This window comes from Rhodnius prolixus, unplaced genomic scaffold, assembly GCF_049639745.1.
Source record: "Rhodnius prolixus isolate KJV_2025 unplaced genomic scaffold, Rpr scaffold_9, whole genome shotgun sequence".
In the NCBI taxonomy this organism is placed as follows: Eukaryota; Metazoa; Arthropoda; class Insecta; order Hemiptera; family Reduviidae; genus Rhodnius; species Rhodnius prolixus.
This window is the reverse complement of record NW_027411604.1, coordinates 9,941,839-9,969,028: the sequence shown is the minus strand read 5'-3', so window position 1 is coordinate 9,969,028 and position 27,190 is coordinate 9,941,839. Positions and strand designations below refer to the sequence as shown.

At 32.2% G+C, this 27,190-nt stretch overlaps 1 protein-coding gene across 4 annotated transcripts in view; it reads right to left on the bottom strand.

The window, feature by feature from the left end:
- Positions 1 to 27,190, bottom strand: part of LOC141454520 (uncharacterized) — a 98,679-nt gene that overhangs the window by 7,341 nt on the left and 64,148 nt on the right. Inside the window, exon 1 of one of the 4 annotated variants that reach the window (XM_074128843.1) lies at positions 11,638 to 11,904. The exons of the other annotated variants lie outside the window; for them this stretch is intronic. Within the exon in view, the coding sequence (XP_073984944.1) occupies positions 11,638 to 11,729 (92 nt within the window). The 5' untranslated portion in view covers positions 11,730 to 11,904. Of the gene's footprint in view, positions 1 to 11,637; positions 11,905 to 27,190 lie in introns of those variants that run through there. 4 annotated transcript variants of the gene reach the window in all.

Here is a 27,190-nt window from a genome sequence, read left to right as displayed (position 1 = left end):
TCCATTTTTTTTAACAAAAAAAAATCGCCAAGCTCGAAAAACACGTCTAACCTTAACGGCTGCCACTTAAGAAGTAAACAATGAATATTACTAAAAATTTTATCGTACTTCAGGGGCATGTGTACCAACACAATAAAAAAAAAAAATTTTACAATCAGACTCTCCAAACCCGCGAAATTTAAAAATTCCCGTTACTTTTTGAACACACCTCGTATGTTCTGAAAAAGTGTTTAGTCCACTTCAACTTCGGGAAAATTTGATCTCTAACAGAAAAAGCAAGAAATTTTAAGTAAATAGAATGAAGTTTAAAGAATAGAGGTGTTCGGATTAGTTAGTATTATTTATTTCTAAAGAAGTGCAAGCTTATTAAGATTATAGGTTACTGCTATTGCCTGTCACGTACAAGATTGGATTAGCCTAATAGATAACAGGCTTTTTACATATTTAATGCTGTAAAAAACATTACCAAAGAAGCGAATTATATTTCAAATAAGCCCATCTTTAGCTTCTGATATGATCATAAACTTATGTTCAAGAACTATCTTCTTTAATAAGCAATATTATTTTCAAATCATGTACGAGTACTGGTCATTGTTTTGGAGACTGTTGTTTTGGCTGTTCATTGTTTTCTTCCTACTAAAATCATTTAATTTAAAAGGGCGTCAGCATCTCAGGCTATTAGAGCCAAGGACCTTTTCAGCCAGTCTACTGTCGGCTTCCACCAATGTGGACGATTAGCTGCACACGAACCTAAGACTATCGCGTGTCCATTCCATCAAGTTTGTCAGATTTAGTATTGGGATAAACCAATTTACACACAGACATCTCTAACTGTATCATTTATTTTGAAGGAGAGATATGGATATGTGCATGCCTTTTCTCTGATCGTCTTTAGAACATTCAAAAAAATAAAATATTCATTCATAAAAAGTAACACTCCGGTGATGGAATTTTGAACGCTATATTCCAATTTGAGTTCTATGATGAGACTAGAAAATATTAAGTTTCATCTTCCGGAGTTTTTCGTTTTTAGATCATCCATTTTCCGACACACTGTGGATCTCAAAATGGATATTTCAGTTGAAAACTCGGATTTCGAAAGCTTGACATGAGTGCAATTGTTTCCTTATCTAAATAAGATACAGCAAGAAAAAGGAAGTGGTCAATAGGGCCTAAAAATATTCAACTGCATTAGCAGTTTTAATTTAGCTCAAGGTTTGTGTAATAATTTATCATTAGGTGAAATTTAAAAAATTTGTACACATGGTGTTGAAATAGGCTTAATTAAATACTTATGTCCAACTTAGTGAATGTTATCATTAAGCAGTAGCCAAGTTATTAATGAAGTACAGCGATTATTAAACTAATGCCTATTTCAAAATATCATCTACTACACTTTTTGGAATGCCTATCTTTAATACAAAATACCATTAATAAATAGACCGCAAGTTTACACTTTTAAATATTCACAGGCTAATACAAAAACTTACTTCATCTTGTCCATGGCATGCGAACATTAACGCGTGTTTGAACATGATTGCTAATCAGGCTTTAATTAACTTCTTATCACGTAATGCATGATTAATTAAAATTTTCAATTAAACTTTTATTTAAACAAAATATTGAAAATGTTCGCAATTAAAGAAAAGAGATTATTTACAAAATCTTTGTGACCTACTAAACTGAGCACTACATGTACGAACATGAGATTCAACAATTTAAGTCACCAGTGCTAAGTTTTACTTAGTCTTTATTTTATTTTTATTTTTTTGATACACTTACATGATTCGCAAGGCATTTCCTGTCATTTAATTACTTTGACTTACGCAACACAATGTTCAAAACTATTTTAGAGTACATGTGCTAAATTTAAACCACTTTAAAGACAGTTTTTACAGTTAGATAAGTTTAATCTATGTAATTGTTCCTTATTGCTAAGGAGATAAAAATTGAGATATTCTTGCGTAATTTTATAACACTTGCTACCCGTCGCGTTATGACCGGAATGTTAAAGGTCATATAACATAGTAGTTTTTGGGTCTGCACATTTAAGCTACTATATTATTGTTACGTGCTGATATTTCTTTTTTTAATTTAGGGCGCGTCAACATCTGAGGTTATTGGTGCAAGTAATGGTGCAAGTAATTTTTTTTTCCAGTACACAGCTGGTTCTCTCGTCTTAACACCAATAATAAGCTCTTAGCAATAGGAAATCTAAGAGCCAGCAGCTTGATTCAACTCATGATCTTCGGCATGAGATTCCAGAAAGCTAAATCACACAGCCAATCTTTTTCCCTTACTATTACTTCCTTAAACTCTTCGCGAGTACTTCAACAGATCGTTGATTTTCAGTTTTTTTTAGAGTTCCCCTGATTGCGCAAAAGTATTAATCCATTGTCCACCATAATCTAGCTCTTCTTCCCAGAGTGATTGCGATCGTGCCATACAACAAGTTGTTGTCGGACATCATGTTGTCTACATAAGAAAACTTAACTTGGCTGCTTACTAAAAACTTTAACCAAAGTTTACCATTTAAGTTAATCACTTTTAATCGACATTTTAAGTTGATTGAGTTTACAAGGGACCCACGTGTCATAAAATGCCAAATTGTTTTCTAAATCAAGACAAATACCTCACGTAGATTTAAAGAATAAAAATCAGATAAATTACTTAATCTTAGATCACGATTTTAAAACACTAAATTTATATAACAACTACTTTTATAGCTATGTAGAGATAATCTCGGCCAATGTGTGTACAGTTTCCACAATGCTACATAATGACGATGATAATAATAGCAATTCATACAGATACGTCGGTGAAAGTGTGAAGCAATGCATTTGAAACTAGAACTAAGCCTTAACATAGTTTATCTATAATAACTAGAAAATAGTACGCGTACTAGTAAAAACTATCTTATATTTCCGTATTTAAGTGTGCATGTAGTTTTATTGCGAAATTATTCGCAACAAAAGTAAACATTTATTAGCTGATTCGTTATTTTGTGTTATAGCTGCTATTTGATTACTTCAGAGTTTTTTTTTTTTGTATTTAAACATTACAATTACCGGCTTTATTGCCAGCGAAGGGGCGCCTTTTATACTTGCCATAAATATTGTATATGACCATGAATATGATATTAATTATTTAAGCATAAATAATTGATGTGCCGTTATATTAAGACTAGCGCTAATCATTTCTGAAGCTTATGTGCCTCTGAAGGCTGAAATACATACAAGAAATTATTGCTTTGAACTTCATTACTGACAGTTTGTGGTTATAAAATCTATAAACTATGTAGTTTAGATATTGTGACATTGGGAATACTGTATATTCACTCTTTATTGCTTTGAAGTTGATACTTTAAATAAGGTCTTTGGTAACATTTTAGAGGAAAAAAGAACAGTATAAAATAGTAAACTGGCTGATTTTCATTGAATTTGGAATTTCATTTACAAATTTAATTGAAATCAATATTTGACTGTATAGTGAGGATGTACATAACGGTGAGTTGGCACTTTTAGTGGAAATCAATCCCACAATTTGGCACAATTGCATTTTTAGATGTATTAGTCTAAGAAAAAGTAAAATTTGTATTTCAAAAATAATAATGCACTCAATTTGATTGTTGAGGTAATAAAATATTTTTATATTCTTCTAACGTTTGTAATTGAATGTAATAATATTGAGCAGGCAAGCACGTAATGTTGCCTCATACAAAAATTAGTTTTGCTTTAATAATGGTAAATTATTACCCTATAAATGAGCATAATACTATAATAATAATAATAATAATTTTATGTGGAACACTATAGAATGCATTCTATATTCATCTATGGAAACAAGAGTTTTATCCCTTTTAAAATGTTTTAAAAGATGAAGATTTAAAACAATTTACATATATAAATCAGAAAGTTTAATCAAGTCGGACAGTTTGTAAGTATACGAGTAGATAGCGCTGCAATGTCCCAGATACAGCAATGCAGATTCTGACAAGAACAGCACATGCTCACAAATGAATTCAAATTAATTTTTTTTTTTCTCTAATTATTTCAAATTTAATGAATTCAATGTATTATTATTTATCGCTTATTTCTTCGCTTTAATTTGGAACTTATTTGCATAATTTCATTTTTACGATCTCTTTACTGTGTAAGGAAAGTATTGGAATCAGGCGGAATTAAGTTATTGTCCATTTTGAAGTGTATTGGAGTTCGTCGAATTGGTTTTTAGAAAGTGCTCTGGTTATTAATCTATCTGTCAAAGTTTGAATAGAATCCCTCCTCAACTTCATTTCTTTAAAATTTTCTCACTAGAAAATGGCCCCAACGATCTGGAAACTCACAATTTTCCAAGTTGGGGAAACATTTTTTTGTAGGTAATGCACATAGAGATTTTGAAATTAATTTGGCTTTCATAGAGGATTTTGATATTAGCACGCTTCACCGGTACAAAACGAAAAACTTGCTTTGTTTTCTTTGAAAACTAGGTACTTCTTCAGCTGGTATCCCAACGCAATAATCATAGGAACTGACAGACAGTTAGGGCTTAGCCAATAGTAGCTCAAGATCACATATACACTTATTTTTACTATTACCATTGTACACACAACAGATGCATTCTAATATGGAGGTGTAATAGATCTATTAGATCAGAGTGGATTTGGTTTTTATTGAGATGCTCCTTTCACGAATCTGCAATCTACGTATAAGATTAGTTATTCTGTTTTGATTGCCGCTGTGAGTTGAACAAACAAATTGCAGTTTTTATTACCAAAACAAGGTAATGTATAAAAACTCATAAAAATCAAAATTGTTGTAACAAAAAAAAAATCCTTACTGAACTTAATAATATGCTTCACCAACTGCGTCATATTGCAAGGAAAATTTTTATTAAAGATTGTTGCAAGATTTGCATATTTATTATTAATGAATACTATTTATTATTGAGGAGGTGAACAATGTTTTCGTTGTAAATGCATTTTATTATATAATAAGTTATTAGATAAAATTTTTAAATTTAACTTGTAACTTTTTGTAATACAAGTCCTGTATAGTAATATTTATAATATTCTTGAGGAACTAATGTAAGTAAGCGCCTAGTTTTTCACTTCCTTTTACTATTCTAAAGCGACTGTAATGTAGAGTTATAGACTATAACTTACAGTCAGAATTTCTATAGATTTATTCTTTCTACAAGAAGGAACTTCTACAGTTTCAAGTATTTACTATTTGAGTACACTTATTAAAAATAATATTTGAATTTATCACCCTAGTTAGATAATACAGAAAGATTTATAACTATATTTGCTTTTGGCACTTTATAAAGGTGGTACTTTCATTTTGAATGTGAAGTTGCCACAAGGTGGTAGCAGAACTTCCCGATCTCTGCAGTGCCACAGCAGGAAAGTATCGAATTAGTCCGCCAGCGATAATAAATAAATTTTTTAAAAATATAATGTTCTCAGTTTAGATTGAAATAATTTTTTGGCTCGTTAAGGACAGTGACTGGTTATTTAATGTAAATCAGCTGGTTTCCTTATTTTAATTTTAATTACAAACTGGTAGTATTTATGACTTTATGATAATCATTAATAAAAGCTCAACAGTGCGTTTAACTTCTATTTAGACAATTTAATAGCGTAGCCATGGCACGACAGTTCAAAAGTAGGCATTTACTTGTTGTTTTGCTAATTTGTTTATTGATTAACAAATTATCAAATTATAATTAGAGTATAAGTTATAAAGGAGGACCTATATTATAAAGAAAATTTTGGAATTTTATCTTTTATAGAAAAAAAGAAAAACATTGTCAAAGTTGGGTGTTTTTTCAATGTTACACTTTTTCGTACAGTTTTTGACTTCTTTAAACTTCAATTATGTTCGAAACTAATATATCGTTGAGATTTAAAGTTAATACTCGTTTGTAGCCATTAGTATAGTCTATATTTGGTTAAGTTTTCGTGATGATTATGTTGAATGGAAATCCTAGCGGACAGTTTTAATAAACACTTATCTCGACCAGGCAGATTATTAAGCTAAGTGGTTCGTTTATTTTTTTGCAACTTAATTAAGTACAGTAGACTCATTTATTACTTGTCCATATTTTTTGAAATAATCTGCAACAAATTAGTCACGATATGACTAATCTTTTAAGTATATCATGCAGAATTTAATTTGGAATTACCAAATTTCAACATTGGCAATTTCCAATGCTATGAGTTATTATTACTTTTTTTTTTTATCTAATCGGTTACACCATCCATTTAATTGTGAGTTAATAAACATTAAATATTAAAAATATTAAGTAAGAGTTAACTTTGAACTGTGTTCCAGATGGTTGCAGGTTTGGATGATAGTTCTGGAAGGTGAGGTCAACATTAAGTTAGAATATTTAGATCAGTCTTTAAGTTCCTATGGGCACATTGTAGCCTGAGCTTTATTGTATTGATATTTCGGAGGACGGTATGTGAAACTGTTAGCAGAATGTTTACTTCCTAATGCTAAGAGAAAATAATCCGATGCAGTAAAATTGTCTAAAAACAAGTTTTCATAGGCTATGTCCGTTTTAAGAACTCCAGTTTCCAAAAGAAAAGAAGTTAAGTGATTTTTCTAAACTAGTATGTTTAAGTGGGTCCATCTGCCTGTAGAATCTGTGATCCTATCGAACCGGAAGATTAGGTTCCTACCATTTTCTTAAAACATGGTACAATTGCTTTCAAATAGTTGTAAAAACTATTATTTGAGTTACTAATAAACTTATATTGGCTGCTAGGCTACATTCGGTTCTTTGAGAATAAAGAAGCCACTCGGGTGAACCATTTCGCATTCACCTAAAAGCAGTTTTACATGTGGCTTTTCAGTTGTGACTTTCTATGGATAATGGAAAGAAGAAGGAATCTTGCATGGTCTTTATCAGTTTGTTGTTGATGTGGAAGTAGAAGGTTAGTGATTGATATAAGTTGCTTTTTGTGGCTATTATGTGTAGATATCCTGAGTGGCTCATTGGAACGTCGTAAGGTCCCATAAATATTTAGGTCCCATATTTATTAGGAATTTCCCGATATCTTATGAAGTAGCCCAGTAGCAGTTTCAAAGACTCATGAAATACCAATAAATAATTGTGCTGCGAGAAAGCCACTCCCATTGACAAATTAATGTACAAAAAATTTATTAAAGTTGAAAATGTCTGATATTGTGTATGTGTACATAATCAAAAAATGCACTCATACGCCAAAATTAGATATCTAAACCACACCTTTACCCTGAAAATTTATATAATAAAATGTTTCTCAATTAAAATTAAGTAAATAAATTAATACTCCTGTTCTCTAGTTTTGTTAAGGAAGAAAACATTTGGTTATGTAAATAGAACTATATGTAGCTTTATGATTTATATTAAATGTTGTAAAGTATTTATTAGAATATTCTACCGAGGAAAAATTAAGAATTTACTTTTAATAAAGTAGAATAATAACAAATAAATTTTAAAAAAAAACATTGGTTAACTTTCTAAATATAGTTCTGCAAACCACCGTTGAATTAACTATTGCTTTCAGGGCAAAATATATTTTAGAAGTTTATATAAAACACGTGTGACCGTTAGTGACCACATCATTTAGTCTAAAACCAACATCATTCGTGCTAGTTAATAAGGCGGTCATATTTCATTTGGACGCTTCTTTTTGTTTTTGTTTTTTTTTTGCTATTTTATGATTAATTTTCTATGATTTGTTGCGGTAATCTTGATGAGAAGTTTTTCAAAGAAACCAATATCTTTTACTTATGAGTAATGTGTTATTCGTGATTGTTTAAAGCTGTACTTTTAAAGCAAATCTTTACTTCTTATTCTTCGTAATAGAAACTATAGAAATTATGTGTTAACTGTGAAATAATATGTTAACAGTAGCTTTCCTTCAGTTCCAAAGGCTGAATTTACCCAAATTAATTTTGGTATAAAAGGAAACATTGCTTTTACTAAACACATATGGTTTTAATAAACATAAAGTGCTCTATGAAGCCTAAACGTGTACCTATGGCAGGTGCTTTTTGGATGCAGCCTTTTACACTTTAGTTATGATTATTAAGAAGCTAGGCTCTCGGTTACCTTCGGGAATAGTGGTGAGATAAAGCTTGTTTTAATGATAAGTGTCATTTTGAACGAAAAAATAGATTTTTTTATTGATCTTGGTTTTAATGCAAGTCGAAAATTTAGAAAGATGCAAACATATTCAAAACTAAAAACCGTTCTGTATGCACCTCTATTAGAAAAGTGAATTTAGATTTTTCTTCTAGATATAAATTTGTCTAGGAGTGTAACTACAGTGATGCATCTCCGAATATGCTCTGTATTTAGTGACCACGGTGCAGGTAAGTCTGATAATTGGAGGAGTTTGTTTAGGAGAGTTTTTACTAGGACAATCCGCACAGCCTAACCAGATGGAATAACCAAGGATCGTTACTGATTTCAAGATGTCCTGTAAACCAAATCAAAAAAATGTATATATGCGCAAACTTTTTGGTCTACTTGAGTATGAAAAGGAATTGCGTGGCAATAAGAATATCATAATTTTTGGCATAAATCTGTCAACCATAAATCCAACCAATTTCTGACCACGAAGGAAGTCGCTGTGTGTTCATTGGTAAGTGCTGAAACTATCAGGCTGAAAGTGAAGCACCTATTCTTAAACTGGTAACGTAGGGACGTCAAGATTCTGGAGGAAATGAATAAATTAGATTTAACTCTATATTTTTACAGAAATCCACTTTAAGGAAGGAAATTACTATATAATTTCCTCCACCATTATCATCTCTGGTCCTAATCTTTAAGATAAAAAGAAAACATTCGACAAAACTGATGAAATTAATTTCTTTGAAAACTCTCCATACTCAGTTCCTGGCAAAAGGTAGAAAAATCAGTTGAAATCAAAATTTTTTATCATCAAACGGTGACTTTTTTATTATTGCTAAACTTATATCTTTCAATTACTGGGAAATATTGCATCGAATGATTTTGGAATGTTTATAGGAAATTCACGTTTTAAGCTAAAATACGTGAGTCCAAAAACGTTATTATTATTTTTTTATTTGTTTTATTTTTTTACAAAATACTGTAGTTGCTAATACTCAGTCGTAATAAAGTAATACCAGAGAATGCTGAAGGCAGGAAGTTAATTTTTCGTTTTTAGTACCCATCCCTTTGAGACTTGATTGATTGTAGCTTCGAGAAATAAAATCACTAAACAGAAGTGCTATTTCACTGAAAGAAGAGCAGATAGTTTGAAACTTACGCAGGAAGTTAGTCCATTTCTGTTTTGTAGTAAGTTTTTTTTTTGGTCTTACACAAGTTATTGAAGTGTTCCATCAGAAACAAAATTCAAAGCAAATTTCAAACCAGTACATGGATCCGTACCAATAAACCGATTGGCAAATGATAAATTGCCCAATTTAAATTACCCAAACCTAATAATTTTAACTTTTCCGTTCAGCATAAAACTGTTGTTTATGTAACTGACGTCAATTTATACAACTTTTTGTAGTGACAGCCTTCTGTTTGCAAAAATAAAATGTTAAATTGATAAAGAAAAATTTTAAAAAATAAATAAATAAACTTTTTTAGAAGGAACCAATGAAAGAATACAATAAAATTGTAGAGTCCCTTAAAAACAAAATTTTGTAAAGATACAATTCTTTATTGTAAATTTTCTAAAGAGAGGAAATTAGGACAAATCTCTTTCAGTTGGTATAGAAACGAATTGATACAAGAAATTAATTGGTAAAAGCATTCTATTAATTTATTATTATTATTAATAACCTTTTATTTTCTATAAAAGCAAAAGTTTGTTTTTTTTTCATTGTCTACTTAGTTTTTTGCTTGTCTATTTGTTTTTTGCCACTTCTTTAACATTTAAAGTAACTAGAGATATCATTCTTTGTTTTCGCATATGTAGTATGTTACATACGTATATAATATATAATATATCCACGTGTGTACGTATACGTAAGTATATTAAGAATTGTAGTTATACGTATCTATATAAAAAAAAACATATCAATTTTACTTTAAGTGTAAAAAAGTAGTATTCTCATATTTATTAAAAATAAAATAATAAATAATACAAAAACTAACATTTGCTGTTATATAGTAAATTTCTATTCTTAATTTCTGTTTTCGTTAAATTGTGTATTTCATTTTTTAGATATTATTATCGAATTACTGACTTGGCAGACGAAGTTCACCCATTCTCATTCTAACAGTAATAAATTAGAAATAAAAATATTTATAAACAGTTATTTCATTGTGAAAGTAATGTATAAATAAATGTTTTCTATATTTTGTAATTCAAATATACACATTATTATTTATTTATTATTTTCTATTTATATTTTGTTTAACACTTGTGAACAAGACTAGAAAATGGTTGCTCTACACCATTTGGTTTAAATAGACCAAAATAAATGATTATTAAGCACTAATTAACTAAATTAACGCAGCACAAGGGTCATTCTGTCAGTCATTCGATCACTTGGTTATCAAATAAATTAATATTCATCATGACAAATGTTTCTTATTGAACTTAGGCTAATAATTCAACTTCCAGAATATGAGTAACGGTCAGTAGTCTTTGGTTTTTTTTTTTTGTTTTTTTTTTTTTTTAAAGGGGGATCAGACCAAATGTACCCTAAGGCTTCTGTAGTGATCTGCGATATCATTACATTAAACTAGCCTTAGTGTATGCAAAAAGCAGTCTAAGTGGCTTGGAACAAGGGCTCGAACCAAGTTAAAAAAAAAAACAATAATAATAATTTTCCAGGAAGAAAGTGATTCTCAACAGAATAGTGGCTCTTACCTGTAAGACACAAACGGAAAGCAGTTATTAGTATGACGTTAATTGGAAATTAGGTAATCAGGTTAAATTGGATCAATCCAAAAATTTAACGTGTTCAATTTTTTTTAAAAAAACAATAGTATAATTTTTCAAGTTTTGGAGTAATCACAAGACCTGTAAACGTGTACTTTTAGCACAAACATTGCAACTATCGCGAACGTTTCTCAGTGTAGATGGCGCAGTTTTTAGAAATATTTGAGTTTTGAATCGATTGTTGCAAATATTTGGGGATATTGAATAGAAAATCATTAATTAAAAGAATCCAGAGCAGTGGTGCTTGAATACTGGAAGAACAACCCATGTATATCTCAAAATGTTTAGATTGAACAGCTGCTACAGTTAAGTTATGTTCATTGAAAGGATATGGAGATAGGGATCAATAGATATCCGTAATTTGAATTGGAAAAACCTCTCTGAGAAAATACAAAATTTAACCCGGCAAAGATGTGATAAATAATATTTCTCCGGTTGGTTGATTTTATTCCAAACATTTCTTGTAGCGTCCCAATCTAATTAAATATACAAATTTAAATTTATTTTTTTTAATTAAGTTGTGCTAACCCATTTTACACATTAACAAGCAGACTAAAAAGCCCAAGTCTAAAAAAATCTTCTTTTTTTTAACTTTTCATGACACACAGTTCACAAGTTCAGCGATTGTTACCATAACAACATGGTTGTATTGGAACTGATGAAAATAATAATATAAAATAAAGAATTCAATAAAATATTATTATTTTAATTGTTACCTTTCTGTATTATCGTTATCATTTTGTGGTGATTCCGACAATGAATAATCTGGCACTAACCAAATGAATCTACCACGTCCGATCATAGTCATGGTTTTCAATAAATTGTTTTAAATAAACAACTGTTTAACAATAAATGAGTTAAATTAATTTATCAATAAATAAAATAAATTATTAGTATAAACTTAAAAGGAAAACTCTTTAATATTTGAAAAAGAGAATAATAATGGAGTTGCGCACTGTACAATATATTTTGAATACTGTGGATACCCAAATTACCTCTCTAGAAGGAAATTTATTTTTACACTATCTTATCATTCTGTGAAGTCCTTGGGTTGATGTCTTATAATACTCTTTAATGACTTATATCAGCTTGTTGTTTTTTTATGGTTTTTATATCTATCTCTTTTGTTTTTAAATTAGCATTTATTTTTGTTATGTTACAAAAAAATATTAATATCTTTAAGAAAATTTGTAATTAACTGATGTAATTATAAATAAATCTAATGAGGAGTATATCGAAATTAATTATACTTTACTAAGGAACTTTTAGATGCCATATTTTTTCCTAAAAATGTACTTCAAATGATAGTATAGCAAATAAAGTTAGATGTCGTGTGTTGTGCTGTGGAAAAGTTGCGAATGGGCCTTGGGACATTGCATCTTTTCAGACAACTAAGCTGCACCGAAGGTCCTTACTTATTTCAGAACTACCTCTTCCCTGGTTTGGGAATGAAAGAAAGCTCTGGAACAACTGGAGCGTTTGCGCTATGAAACCTTTGGCTCTTTGAGGCCAAAAGAACTAGTAGGGAAAGTTCTCAACCTTTTTAGTAGAGGAGGTTTCATCTACTACATCCAAAGGGGATGGCACAATATGTCTCTTGTGGCTACGGTGCCGAGTCCCGTCCCTTTCTAATCTTATCTTAGATGACCTGTGAATGACAACTCTCACATGACTTCCGTTTACCGCAATTTTCGTGGCACTTCCCTTTCACTGAGTTTCTACAAATTGGGAAATATACCTATTAATATAGCCTAGGTAGTAAGCCCATTTATTATAAGCAATAAAGTGTTACTTAAAAGAAATTTACACAACTTTGAATACTCACTCATGATTTCTCTTAAATTCCAGAGTATTCATCAAATTTCTTAAGATTATGCATATAGAAGACTTTCCATAATATCTGGTCTCTAGGGTACTGAAAAAAAAAAACTGATGTTTCGACGAAAGCGCTGGACTTATATCAACCCTTCGTAGATCAGTGGGGGATTAAAAGAAAAAGACATGAGTTGGCGTTTAACATAAACCTTGCGCCTAGCCGAAGAGATCAATTCAGAAAGTTAAGAACTCCTGAGGACTCCTTAGAGATTATTGAAGAGTTTAAGAATAATTTAAGGAAACTAGTGGCACTGATTATTACCGGACATACATCATTAGCTCGAAACTTGATGAACTTGAAGGTAATTCAGCAGGCAGACAATCAAATAATGTACAGAGCCGGTGGCGCACTACCTTGGACAATGGCCGCGTTTCCATACAATGGATACCAATGAGGTCTTTGAAATGGATGTAATGTAGAGGAGACTTGTTCATAAAGCTTCCATTTGCGAATTTGACAAGGAACTGACAAGATTTGAGATAAACCAAGGTGAGGATTGAATGTGTGACAAAGGGTTTTATATTAGGACAGGTGCCCATCTTAGGCTGGTCACATGCCTTAGGACACCGGTCTCGAATAATTGTAGTTGCACCACAATTTCCATAAAATCAAGATCTAAACTGTAGTAATTTATGCAACATGTTATTTTAAGAAACTCAAAAAGAAAAAAAAAAGCTGTCGGCAAATTAAGTTTGATAATATTGCGGCTTTCTGAAAGAGTTGGCCGAAATTCAGTTTTAGTCGGCATTGCAAGGAAGGACAGAGAGCTCTACAACCATCGTATAAGTTACCTGTTCGGCGGCTTCATGGTTAGGAAATTAAACATTTTGTTACGTAAATGCCCCAGTTCCACTTTCAACAGCTAATTATTTTTAAGGACCCTTCCTTTTACAAATTATATTCAAAGAATCTGAGCAAAATAAACAATTATTGTGCCAATTTTTTTGTTATGATAACAACTTCTTTTGAAAAGTTTGTTTGTCCGTTTGTAGAGTAGAGTATTACTTAATTATTTATTGATATCTTCCTCTAAATTGCTCTCTTAAAAAGTAACTTTCTGTCATGGCTTAATAAAAATAAACTGTGCAGGATACTGCGATGATATTAGTCATTCTAAAAGCTTACTCATTATCACTATTTAATATTTATATTTGTTAATTGAACAGATCCATACTTAAATGATTGTACAGGTAAGCTAAATTGTAATTTTCAGTTGATACAACTGCTCATAACGCTAAATTTGTTTACGCAATGTAATTTAATTTAAATGTCAAAATATTTTGAAGATCGAAACGAGGAGAATGGAGGTCTCTGTTTGCAAGGCCGACTAATTTGCTGGACTCTTATGAAATAAGTTCTTTCTTTCCTTTTCCCAAACATGGAACAGCTGTAAACACTAATATGATTTTCTAAAGTTTTATTATATTTCCCAATTTCGAATAAAGCATTAATTTATTAGGGATTAAAAATAATTCATTGGATCAACCTAGAACAGAGATCCTATTGTGTCAACGGTTCAAGCTAATATTATGAAGCAAAGACGACACAGTTTTACAACATCAAATCCAGCTCTGGTAAATGGTTATTTGAGATTAAAAATCACTTTTCAGCTGAACCTAGCCTACTGTTTTGGACTATTTCTCGGTTTTTGCATTTATATTATAAATTAAGTAGGACATAGTCAGTAACAACCAGTCCTGCTCTAGAAAATGGTTAATAGATATTCAAAATCAATCTTTTTCAGCACTCTTAAGGCAAAATTCCGACTTTTTCCACTATTTCTTAAAATATATGCAGAAGAAAAGACTACAGACTATAGAGTCTAAACCCTATTCTAGAAAAACCTTAATGACATTAAAAACTAATTTTCTTTCAGGAAAACAAGGTCAAAATCACGCAATTTTTCACGGTATTTTGAAAAAAAGAAAAAGGTCTCTCACAAATATAACAGCTACAACAGGACTTCATATTCGATGTCCGAAACTGCAAAATACTATTTTCTGTTCACAAACAAGCACAGAGATCTAATCAAAGAAAAGAAAACTGTAGAACACAGAAACGGTAGCACTCCGCTGAAATTAGAGTACAACTTCCACCTTTCCCAATGGTTTTTACATCTCTCTTTTCAGAACAGATCTACTCAACATGTACAATCTAACATCGGCCTTCATGTCAACTATCAAATGCAAAAACCGCAGAATTAAAGTGAAATTAGGGAAAATATTTCACTTTTTCCAATGGTTTTACTTCTTTTTCTTAAAATAGATCGATCATATGTATACAATATAGCAAGGGGCTTATCATTAACTATTAAACGAAGTAACCGCAGCGTACCTTAAAAATTACGAGACTATTCTACGCGGCTTTTTACATCTTGCTTTTCAAAATAGATCGACCCTATGTGTACAATCTTGCATTGCCCTTAATATTCACTATCAAATGCAGAAACAGCAGCACTCCAGAGAAATTAGACAACAACTTTCACTTTTTCCACTAGTTTTTACTTCTTGCTTTTTAAAATAGATTGACCCTATGTGTAGCATCTCGCATTGCCCTTAATATTAACTATCAAATGCAGAAAGAGCGACATTCCAGAGAAATTAGGAGGCGATTTCCACTTTTTCCAGTTGTTTTTATTGCTTGTTTTCCAAAATAGAACGACCTGATGTGTACAATCTAATATTGGCCTTAATATTAAGTAACAAATAAGAAAACCGTAGCTCCACATGGAAATTAGGGAAAATATTCCACTTTTTCCAGTGGTTTTTTCTTTTGCGTTTCAAAATAGATTAACCTTATGTTTACAATCTAGGATTGTCATTTTTCCTAACCATCAAATATGGAAACAGCAGAATTATATTGACATTAAGAGGATATTTACGCTTTTTCCGATGGTTTTTATTCTTCCTTTCCAAAAAAGATCGACCCTAAATGTAGAATCTTGCGTTGCACTTAATATTAACTATCAAATCCAGAAACAAGAGCATTCCTTGGAAATTAGGGAACAAATTCTACTTTTCCACAGGGTTTTACTTCTTGCTTTTCAAAATTAATCGACCCTCTGTGTACCTTTTTGCATTGCCCTTAATATTAACAAACAAATGCAGAAACAGCAACATTCCAGAGAAATTAGGGGACTATTCCCACTTTTTCCAGTTGTTTTTACTTCCAGTATTTCAAAATATATCGACCCAACATGTACAATCTAACATTGGCATTAATATTTTTTATCAAATGCAAAAAACGCAGCATTCATTGGAAATAAGGGAACAAATTCTACTTTTTCCACTGGATTTTGCTTCTTGCTTTTCAAAATTGATCGTCCCTCTGTGTACCTTTTTGCATTGCCCTTAATATTAACAATCAAATGCAGAAACAGCAACATTCCAGAGAAATTAGGGGACTATTCCCACTTTTTCCAGTTGTTTTTATTTCCAGTATTTCAAAATATATCGACCCAACATGTACAATCTAACGTTGGCCTTAATGTCATTTATCAAATGCAAAAAACGCAGCATTCATTGGAAATTAGGGAAAAAATTCTACTTTTTCCACTGGGTTTTGCTTCTTGCTTTTCAAAATTGATCGACCCTCTGTGTACCTTTTTGCATTGCTTTTAATATTAACAATCAAATGCAGAAACAGCAACATTCCAGAGAAATTAGGGGACTATTCCCACTTTTTCCAGTTGTTTTTACTTCCAGTATTTCAAAATAGATCGACCTAACATGTACAATCTAACATTGGCTTTAATGTCATCTATCAAATTCGAAAAACGCAGCATTCCTTGGAAATAAGGGAACAAATTCTACTTTTTCCACTGGATTTTGCTTCTTGCTTTTCAAAATTGATCGACCCTCTGTGTACCTTTTTGCATTGCTTTTAATGTTAACTATCAAATGCAGAAACAGCAACATTCCAGAGAAATTAGGGGACTATTCCCACTTTTTCCAGTTGTTTTTACTTCCAGTATTTCAAAATATATCGACCTAACATGTACAATCTAACATTGGCCTTAATGTCATTTATCAAATGCAAAAAACGCAGCATTCATTGGAAATTAGGGAAAAAATTCTACTTTTTCCACTGGATTTTGCTTCTTGCTTTTCAAAATTGATCGTCCCTCTGTGTACCTTTTTGCATTGCTTTTAATATTAACAATCAAATGCAGAAACAGCAACATTCCAGAGAAATTAGGGGACTATTCCCACTTTTTCCAGTTGTTTTTACTTCCAGTATTTCAAAATATATCGACCTAACATGTACAATCTAACATTGGCCTTAATGTCATTTATCAAATGCAAAAAACGCAGCATTCATTGGAAATTAGGGAAAAAATTCTACTTTTTCCACTGGGTTTTGCTTCTTGCTTTTCAAAATTGATCGTCCCTCTGTGTACCTTTTTGCATTCCCCTTAATGTTAACAATCAAATGCAGAAACAGCAACATTCCAGAGAAATTAGGGGACTATTCCCACTTTTTCCAGTTGTTTTTACTTCCAGTATTTCAAAATAGATCGACCTAACATGTACAATCTAACATTGGCTTTAATGTCATCTATCAAATTCGAAAAACGCAGCATTCCTTGGAAATAAGGGAACAAATTCTACTTTTTCCACTGGATTTTGCTTCTTGCTTTTCAAAATTGATCGACCCTCTGTGTACCTTTTTGCATTGCTTTTAATATTAACAATCAAATGCAGAAACAGCAACATTCCAGAGAAATTAGGGGACTATTCCCACTTTTTCCAGTTGTTTTTACTTCCAGTATTTCAAAATAGATCGACCTAACATGTACAATCTAACATTGGCTTTAATGTCATCTATCAAATTCGAAAAACGCAGCATTCCTTGGAAATAAGGGAACAAATTCTACTTTTTCCACTGGGTTTTGCTTCTTGCTTTTCAAAATTGATCGACCCTCTGTGTACCTTTTTGCATTGCTTTTAATATTAACAATCAAATGCAGAAACAGCAACATTCCAGAGAAATTAGGGGACTATTCCCACTTTTTCCAGTTGTTTTTACTTCCAGTATTTCAAAATAGATCGACCTAACATGTACAATCTAACATTGGCTTTAATGTCATCTATCAAATTCGAAAAACGCAGCATTCCTTGGAAATAAGGGAACAAATTCTACTTTTTCCACTGGATTTTGCTTCTTGCTTTTCAAAATTGATCGACCCTCTGTGTACCTTTTTGCATTGCTTTTAATATTAACAATCAAATGCAGAAACAGCAACATTCCAGAGAAATTAGGGGACTATTCCCACTTTTTCCAGTTGTTTTTACTTCCAGTATTTCAAAATAGATCGACCTAACATGTACAATCTAACATTGGCTTTAATGTCATCTATCAAATTCGAAAAACGCAGCATTCCTTGGAAATAAGGGAACAAATTCTACTTTTTCCACTGGATTTTGCTTCTTGCTTTTCAAAATTGATCGACCCTCTGTGTACCTTTTTGCATTGCTTTTAATATTAACAATCAAATGCAGAAACAGCAACATTCCAGAGAAATTAGGGGACTATTCCCACTTTTTCCAGTTGTTTTTACTTCCAGTATTTCAAAATAGATCGACCTAACATGTACAATCTAACATTGGCTTTAATGTCATCTATCAAATTCGAAAAACGCAGCATTCCTTGGAAATAAGGGAACAAATTCTACTTTTTCCACTGGGTTTTGCTTCTTGCTTTTCAAAATTGATCGACCCTCTGTGTACCTTTTTGCATTGCTTTTAATATTAACAATCAAATGCAGAAACAGCAACATTCCAGAGAAATTAGGGGACTATTCCCACTTTTTCCAGTTGTTTTTACTTCCAGTATTTCAAAATAGATCGACCTAACATGTACAATCTAACATTGGCTTTAATGTCATCTATCAAATTCGAAAAACGCAGCATTCCTTGGAAATAAGGGAACAAATTCTACTTTTTCCACTGGATTTTGCTTCTTGCTTTTCAAAATTGATCGACCCTCTGTGTACCTTTTTGCATTGCTTTTAATATTAACAATCAAATGCAGAAACAGCAACATTCCAGAGAAATTAGGGGACTATTCCCACTTTTTCCAGTTGTTTTTACTTCCAGTATTTCAAAATAGATCGACCTAACATGTACAATCTAACATTGGCTTTAATGTCATCTATCAAATTCGAAAAACGCAGCATTCCTTGGAAATAAGGGAACAAATTCTACTTTTTCCACTGGATTTTGCTTCTTGCTTTTCAAAATTGATCGACCCTCTGTGTACCTTTTTGCATTGCTTTTAATATTAACAATCAAATGCAGAAACAGCAACATTCCAGAGAAATTAGGGGACTATTCCCACTTTTTCCAGTTGTTTTTACTTCCAGTATTTCAAAATATATCGACCTAACATGTACAATCTAACATTGGCCTTAATGTCATTTATCAAATGCAAAAAACGCAGCATTCATTGGAAATTAGGGAAAAAATTCTACTTTTTCCACTGGGTTTTGCTTCTTGCTTTTCAAAATTGATCGACCATCTGTGTACCTTTTTGCATTGCTTTTAATATTAACAATCAAATGCAGAAACAGCAACATTCCAGAGAAATTAGGGGACTATTCCCAATTTTTCCAGTTGTTTTTACTTCCAGTATTTCAAAATATATCGACCTAACATATACAATCTAACATTGGCCTTAATGTCATTTATCAAATGCAAAAAACGCAGCATTCCTTGGAAATTAGGGAAAAAATTCTACTTTTTCCACTGGATTTTGCTTCTTGCTTTTCAAAATTGATCGACCCTCTGTGTACCTTTTTGCATTGCTTTTAATATTAACAATCAAATGCAGAAACAGCAACATTCCAGAGAAATTAGGGGACTATTCCCACTTTTTCCAGTTGTTTTTACTTCCAGTATTTCAAAATATATCGACCTAACATGTACAATCTAACATTGGCCTTAATGTCATTTATCAAATGCAAAAAACGCAGCATTCATTGGAAATTAGGGAAAAAATTCTACTTTTTCCACTGGGTTTTGCTTCTTGCTTTTCAAAATTGATCGTCCCTCTGTGTACCTTTTTGCATTCCCCTTAATGTTAACAATCAAATGCAGAAACAGCAACATTCCAGAGAAATTAGGGGACTATTCCCACTTTTTCCAGTTGTTTTTACTTCCAGTATTTCAAAATAGATCGACCTAACATGTACAATCTAACATTGGCTTTAATGTCATCTATCAAATTCGAAAAACGCAGCATTCCTTGGAAATAAGGGAACAAATTCTACTTTTTCCACTGGATTTTGCTTCTTGCTTTTCAAAATTGATCGACCCTCTGTGTACCTTTTTGCATTGCTTTTAATATTAACAATCAAATGCAGAAACAGCAACATTCCAGAGAAATTAGGGGACTATTCCCACTTTTTCCAGTTGTTTTTACTTCCAGTATTTCAAAATAGATCGACCTAACATGTACAATCTAACATTGGCTTTAATGTCATCTATCAAATTCGAAAAACGCAGCATTCCTTGGAAATAAGGGAACAAATTCTACTTTTTCCACTGGGTTTTGCTTCTTGCTTTTCAAAATTGATCGACCCTCTGTGTACCTTTTTGCATTGCTTTTAATATTAACAATCAAATGCAGAAACAGCAACATTCCAGAGAAATTAGGGGACTATTCCCACTTTTTCCAGTTGTTTTTACTTCCAGTATTTCAAAATAGATCGACCTAACATGTACAATCTAACATTGGCTTTAATGTCATCTATCAAATTCGAAAAACGCAGCATTCCTTGGAAATAAGGGAACAAATTCTACTTTTTCCACTGGATTTTGCTTCTTGCTTTTCAAAATTGATCGACCCTCTGTGTACCTTTTTGCATTGCTTTTAATATTAACAATCAAATGCAGAAACAGCAACATTCCAGAGAAATTAGGGGACTATTCCCACTTTTTCCAGTTGTTTTTACTTCCAGTATTTCAAAATAGATCGACCTAACATGTACAATCTAACATTGGCTTTAATGTCATCTATCAAATTCGAAAAACGCAGCATTCCTTGGAAATAAGGGAACAAATTCTACTTTTTCCACTGGATTTTGCTTCTTGCTTTTCAAAATTGATCGACCCTCTGTGTACCTTTTTGCATTGCTTTTAATATTAACAATCAAATGCAGAAACAGCAACATTCCAGAGAAATTAGGGGACTATTCCCACTTTTTCCAGTTGTTTTTACTTCCAGTATTTCAAAATAGATCGACCTAACATGTACAATCTAACATTGGCTTTAATGTCATCTATCAAATTCGAAAAACGCAGCATTCCTTGGAAATAAGGGAACAAATTCTACTTTTTCCACTGGGTTTTGCTTCTTGCTTTTCAAAATTGATCGACCCTCTGTGTACCTTTTTGCATTGCTTTTAATATTAACAATCAAATGCAGAAACAGCAACATTCCAGAGAAATTAGGGGACTATTCCCACTTTTTCCAGTTGTTTTTACTTCCAGTATTTCAAAATAGATCGACCTAACATGTACAATCTAACATTGGCTTTAATGTCATCTATCAAATTCGAAAAACGCAGCATTCCTTGGAAATAAGGGAACAAATTCTACTTTTTCCACTGGATTTTGCTTCTTGCTTTTCAAAATTGATCGACCCTCTGTGTACCTTTTTGCATTGCTTTTAATATTAACAATCAAATGCAGAAACAGCAACATTCCAGAGAAATTAGGGGACTATTCCCACTTTTTCCAGTTGTTTTTACTTCCAGTATTTCAAAATAGATCGACCTAACATGTACAATCTAACATTGGCTTTAATGTCATCTATCAAATTCGAAAAACGCAGCATTCCTTGGAAATAAGGGAACAAATTCTACTTTTTCCACTGGATTTTGCTTCTTGCTTTTCAAAATTGATCGACCCTCTGTGTACCTTTTTGCATTGCTTTTAATATTAACAATCAAATGCAGAAACAGCAACATTCCAGAGAAATTAGGGGACTATTCCCACTTTTTCCAGTTGTTTTTACTTCCAGTATTTCAAAATATATCGACCTAACATGTACAATCTAACATTGGCCTTAATGTCATTTATCAAATGCAAAAAACGCAGCATTCATTGGAAATTAGGGAAAAAATTCTACTTTTTCCACTGGGTTTTGCTTCTTGCTTTTCAAAATTGATCGACCCTCTGTGTACCTTTTTGCATTGCTTTTAATATTAACAATCAAATGCAGAAACAGCAACATTCCAGAGAAATTAGGGGACTATTCCCAATTTTTCCAGTTGTTTTTACTTCCAGTATTTCAAAATATATCGACCTAACATATACAATCTAACATTGGCCTTAATGTCATTTATCAAATGCAAAAAACGCAGCATTCCTTGGAAATTAGGGAAAAAATTCTACTTTTTCCACTGGATTTTGCTTCTTGCTTTTCAAAATTGATCGACCCTCTGTGTACCTTTTTGCATTGCTTTTAATATTAACAATCAAATGCAGAAACAGCAACATTCCAGAGAAATTAGGGGACTATTCCCACTTTTTCCAGTTGTTTTTACTTCCAGTATTTCAAAACATATCGACCTAACATGTACAATCTAACATTGGCTTTAATGTCATCTATCAAATGCAAAAAACGCAGCATTCATTGGAAATTAGGGAACAAATTCTACTTTTTCCACTGGGTTTTGCTTCTTGCTTTTCAAAATTGATCGACCCTCTGTGTACCTTTTTGCATTGCTTTTAATATTAACAATCAAATGCAGAAACAGCAACATTCCAGAGAAATTAGGGGACTATTCCCACTTTTTCCAGTTGTTTTTACTTCCAGTATTTCAAAATAGATCGACCTAACATGTACAATCTAACATTGGCTTTAATGTCATCTATCAAATTCGAAAAACGCAGCATTCCTTGGAAATAAGGGAACAAATTCTACTTTTTCCACTGGATTTTGCTTCTTGCTTTTCAAAATTGATCGACCCTCTGTGTACCTTTTTGCATTGCTTTTAATATTAACAATCAAATGCAGAAACAGCAACATTCCAGAGAAATTAGGGGACTATTCCCACTTTTTCCAGTTGTTTTTACTTCCAGTATTTCAAAATAGATCGACCTAACATGTACAATCTAACATTGGCTTTAATGTCATCTATCAAATTCGAAAAACGCAGCATTCCTTGGAAATAAGGGAACAAATTCTACTTTTTCCACTGGATTTTGCTTCTTGCTTTTCAAAATTGATCGACCCTCTGTGTACCTTTTTGCATTGCTTTTAATATTAACAATCAAATGCAGAAACAGCAACATTCCAGAGAAATTAGGGGACTATTCCCACTTTTTCCAGTTGTTTTTACTTCCAGTATTTCAAAATAGATCGACCTAACATGTACAATCTAACATTGGCTTTAATGTCATCTATCAAATTCGAAAAACGCAGCATTCCTTGGAAATAAGGGAACAAATTCTACTTTTTCCACTGGATTTTGCTTCTTGCTTTTCAAAATTGATCGACCCTCTGTGTACCTTTTTGCATTGCTTTTAATATTAACAATCAAATGCAGAAACAGCAACATTCCAGAGAAATTAGGGGACTATTCCCACTTTTTCCAGTTGTTTTTACTTCCAGTATTTCAAAATAGATCGACCTAACATGTACAATCTAACATTGGCTTTAATGTCATCTATCAAATTCGAAAAACGCAGCATTCCTTGGAAATAAGGGAACAAATTCTACTTTTTCCACTGGATTTTGCTTCTTGCTTTTCAAAATTGATCGACCCTCTGTGTACCTTTTTGCATTGCTTTTAATATTAACAATCAAATGCAGAAACAGCAACATTCCAGAGAAATTAGGGGACTATTCCCACTTTTTCCAGTTGTTTTTACTTCCAGTATTTCAAAATATATCGACCTAACATGTACAATCTAACATTGGCCTTAATGTCATTTATCAAAAGCAAAAAACGCAGCATTCATTGGAAATTAGGGAAAAAATTCTACTTTTTCCACTGGATTTTGCTTCTTGCTTTTCAAAATTGATCGACCCTCTGTGTACCTTTTTGCATTGCTTTTAATATTAACAATCAAATGCAGAAACAGCAACATTCCAGAGAAATTAGGGGACTATTCCCACTTTTTCCAGTTGTTTTTACTTCCAGTATTTCAAAATAGATCGACTCAACATGTACAATCTAACATTGGCCTTAATGTCATTTATCAAATGCAAAAAACGCAGCATTCATTGGAAATTAGGGAAAAAATTCTACTTTTTCCACTGGATTTTGCTTCTTGCTTTTCAAAATTGATCGTCCCTCTGTGTACCTTTTTGCATTGCTTTTAATATTAACAATCAAATGCAGAAACAGCAACATTCCAGAGAAATTAGGGGACTATTCCCACTTTTTCCAGTTGTTTTTACTTCCAGTATTTCAAAATAGATCGACTCAACATGTACAATCTAACATTGGCCTTAATGTCATTTATCAAATGCAAAAAACGCAGCATTCATTGGAAATTAGGGAAAAAATTCTACTTTTTCCACTGGATTTTGCTTCTTGCTTTTCAAAATTGATCGTCCCTCTGTGTACCTTTTTGCATTGCTTTTAATATTAACAGTCAAATGCAGAAACAGCAACATTCCAGAGAAATTAGGGGACTATTCCCACTTTTTCCAGTTGTTTTTACTTCCAGTATTTCAAAATATATCGACCTAACATGTACAATCTAACATTGGCCTTAATGTCATTTATCAAAAGCAAAAAACGCAGCATTCATTGGAAATTAGGGAAAAAATTCTACTTTTTCCACTGGATTTTGCTTCTTGCTTTTCAAAATTGATCGACCCTCTGTGTACCTTTTTGCATTGCTTTTAATATTAACAATCAAATGCAGAAACAGCAACATTCCAGAGAAATTAGGGGACTATTCCCACTTTTTCCAGTTGTTTTTACTTCCAGTATTTCAAAATAGATCGACTCAACATGTACAATCTAACATTGGCCTTAATGTCATTTATCAAATGCAAAAAACGCAGCATTCATTGGAAATTAGGGAAAAAATTCTACTTTTTCCACTGGATTTTGCTTCTTGCTTTTCAAAATTGATCGTCCCTCTGTGTACCTTTTTGCATTGCTTTTAATATTAACAATCAAATGCAGAAACAGCAACATTCCAGAGAAATTAGGGGACTATTCCCACTTTTTCCAGTTGTTTTTACTTCCAGTATTTCAAAATATATCGACCTAACATGTACAATCTAACATTGGCCTTAATGTCATTTATCAAATGCAAAAAACGCAGCATTCATTGGAAATTAGGGAAAAAATTCTACTTTTTCCACTGGGTTTTGCTTCTTGCTTTTCAAAATTGATCGTCCCTCTGTGTACCTTTTTGCATTCCCCTTAATGTTAACAATCAAATGCAGAAACAGCAACATTCCAGAGAAATTAGGGGACTATTCCCACTTTTTCCAGTTGTTTTTACTTCCAGTATTTCAAAATAGATCGACCTAACATGTACAATCTAACATTGGCTTTAATGTCATCTATCAAATTCGAAAAACGCAGCATTCCTTGGAAATAAGGGAACAAATTCTACTTTTTCCACTGGATTTTGCTTCTTGCTTTTCAAAATTGATCGACCCTCTGTGTACCTTTTTGCATTGCTTTTAATATTAACAATCAAATGCAGAAACAGCAACATTCCAGAGAAATTAGGGGACTATTCCCACTTTTTCCAGTTGTTTTTACTTCCAGTATTTCAAAATAGATCGACCTAACATGTACAATCTAACATTGGCTTTAATGTCATCTATCAAATTCGAAAAACGCAGCATTCCTTGGAAATAAGGGAACAAATTCTACTTTTTCCACTGGGTTTTGCTTCTTGCTTTTCAAAATTGATCGACCCTCTGTGTACCTTTTTGCATTGCTTTTAATATTAACAATCAAATGCAGAAACAGCAACATTCCAGAGAAATTAGGGGACTATTCCCACTTTTTCCAGTTGTTTTTACTTCCAGTATTTCAAAATAGATCGACCTAACATGTACAATCTAACATTGGCTTTAATGTCATCTATCAAATTCGAAAAACGCAGCATTCCTTGGAAATAAGGGAACAAATTCTACTTTTTCCACTGGATTTTGCTTCTTGCTTTTCAAAATTGATCGACCCTCTGTGTACCTTTTTGCATTGCTTTTAATATTAACAATCAAATGCAGAAACAGCAACATTCCAGAGAAATTAGGGGACTATTCCCACTTTTTCCAGTTGTTTTTACTTCCAGTATTTCAAAATAGATCGACCTAACATGTACAATCTAACATTGGCTTTAATGTCATCTATCAAATTCGAAAAACGCAGCATTCCTTGGAAATAAGGGAACAAATTCTACTTTTTCCACTGGATTTTGCTTCTTGCTTTTCAAAATTGATCGACCCTCTGTGTACCTTTTTGCATTGCTTTTAATATTAACAATCAAATGCAGAAACAGCAACATTCCAGAGAAATTAGGGGACTATTCCCACTTTTTCCAGTTGTTTTTACTTCCAGTATTTCAAAATAGATCGACCTAACATGTACAATCTAACATTGGCTTTAATGTCATCTATCAAATTCGAAAAACGCAGCATTCCTTGGAAATAAGGGAACAAATTCTACTTTTTCCACTGGATTTTGCTTCTTGCTTTTCAAAATTGATCGACCCTCTGTGTACCTTTTTGCATTGCTTTTAATATTAACAATCAAATGCAGAAACAGCAACATTCCAGAGAAATTAGGGGACTATTCCCACTTTTTCCAGTTGTTTTTACTTCCAGTATTTCAAAATATATCGACCTAACATGTACAATCTAACATTGGCCTTAATGTCATTTATCAAAAGCAAAAAACGCAGCATTCATTGGAAATTAGGGAAAAAATTCTACTTTTTCCACTGGATTTTGCTTCTTGCTTTTCAAAATTGATCGACCCTCTGTGTACCTTTTTGCATTGCTTTTAATATTAACAATCAAATGCAGAAACAGCAACATTCCAGAGAAATTAGGGGACTATTCCCACTTTTTCCAGTTGTTTTTACTTCCAGTATTTCAAAATAGATCGACTCAACATGTACAATCTAACATTGGCCTTAATGTCATTTATCAAATGCAAAAAACGCAGCATTCATTGGAAATTAAGGAACAAATTCTACTTTTTCCACTGGGTTTTACTTCTTGCTTTTCAAAATAGATCGACCCTTTGTGTACCTTCTTGCATTGCCCTTAATGTTAACTATCAAATGTAGAAACAGCAACATTCCAGAGAAATTAGGGGACTATTCCCACTTTTTCCAGTTGTTTTTACTTACAGTATTTCAAAATATATCGACCCAACATGTACAATCTAACATTGGCCTTAA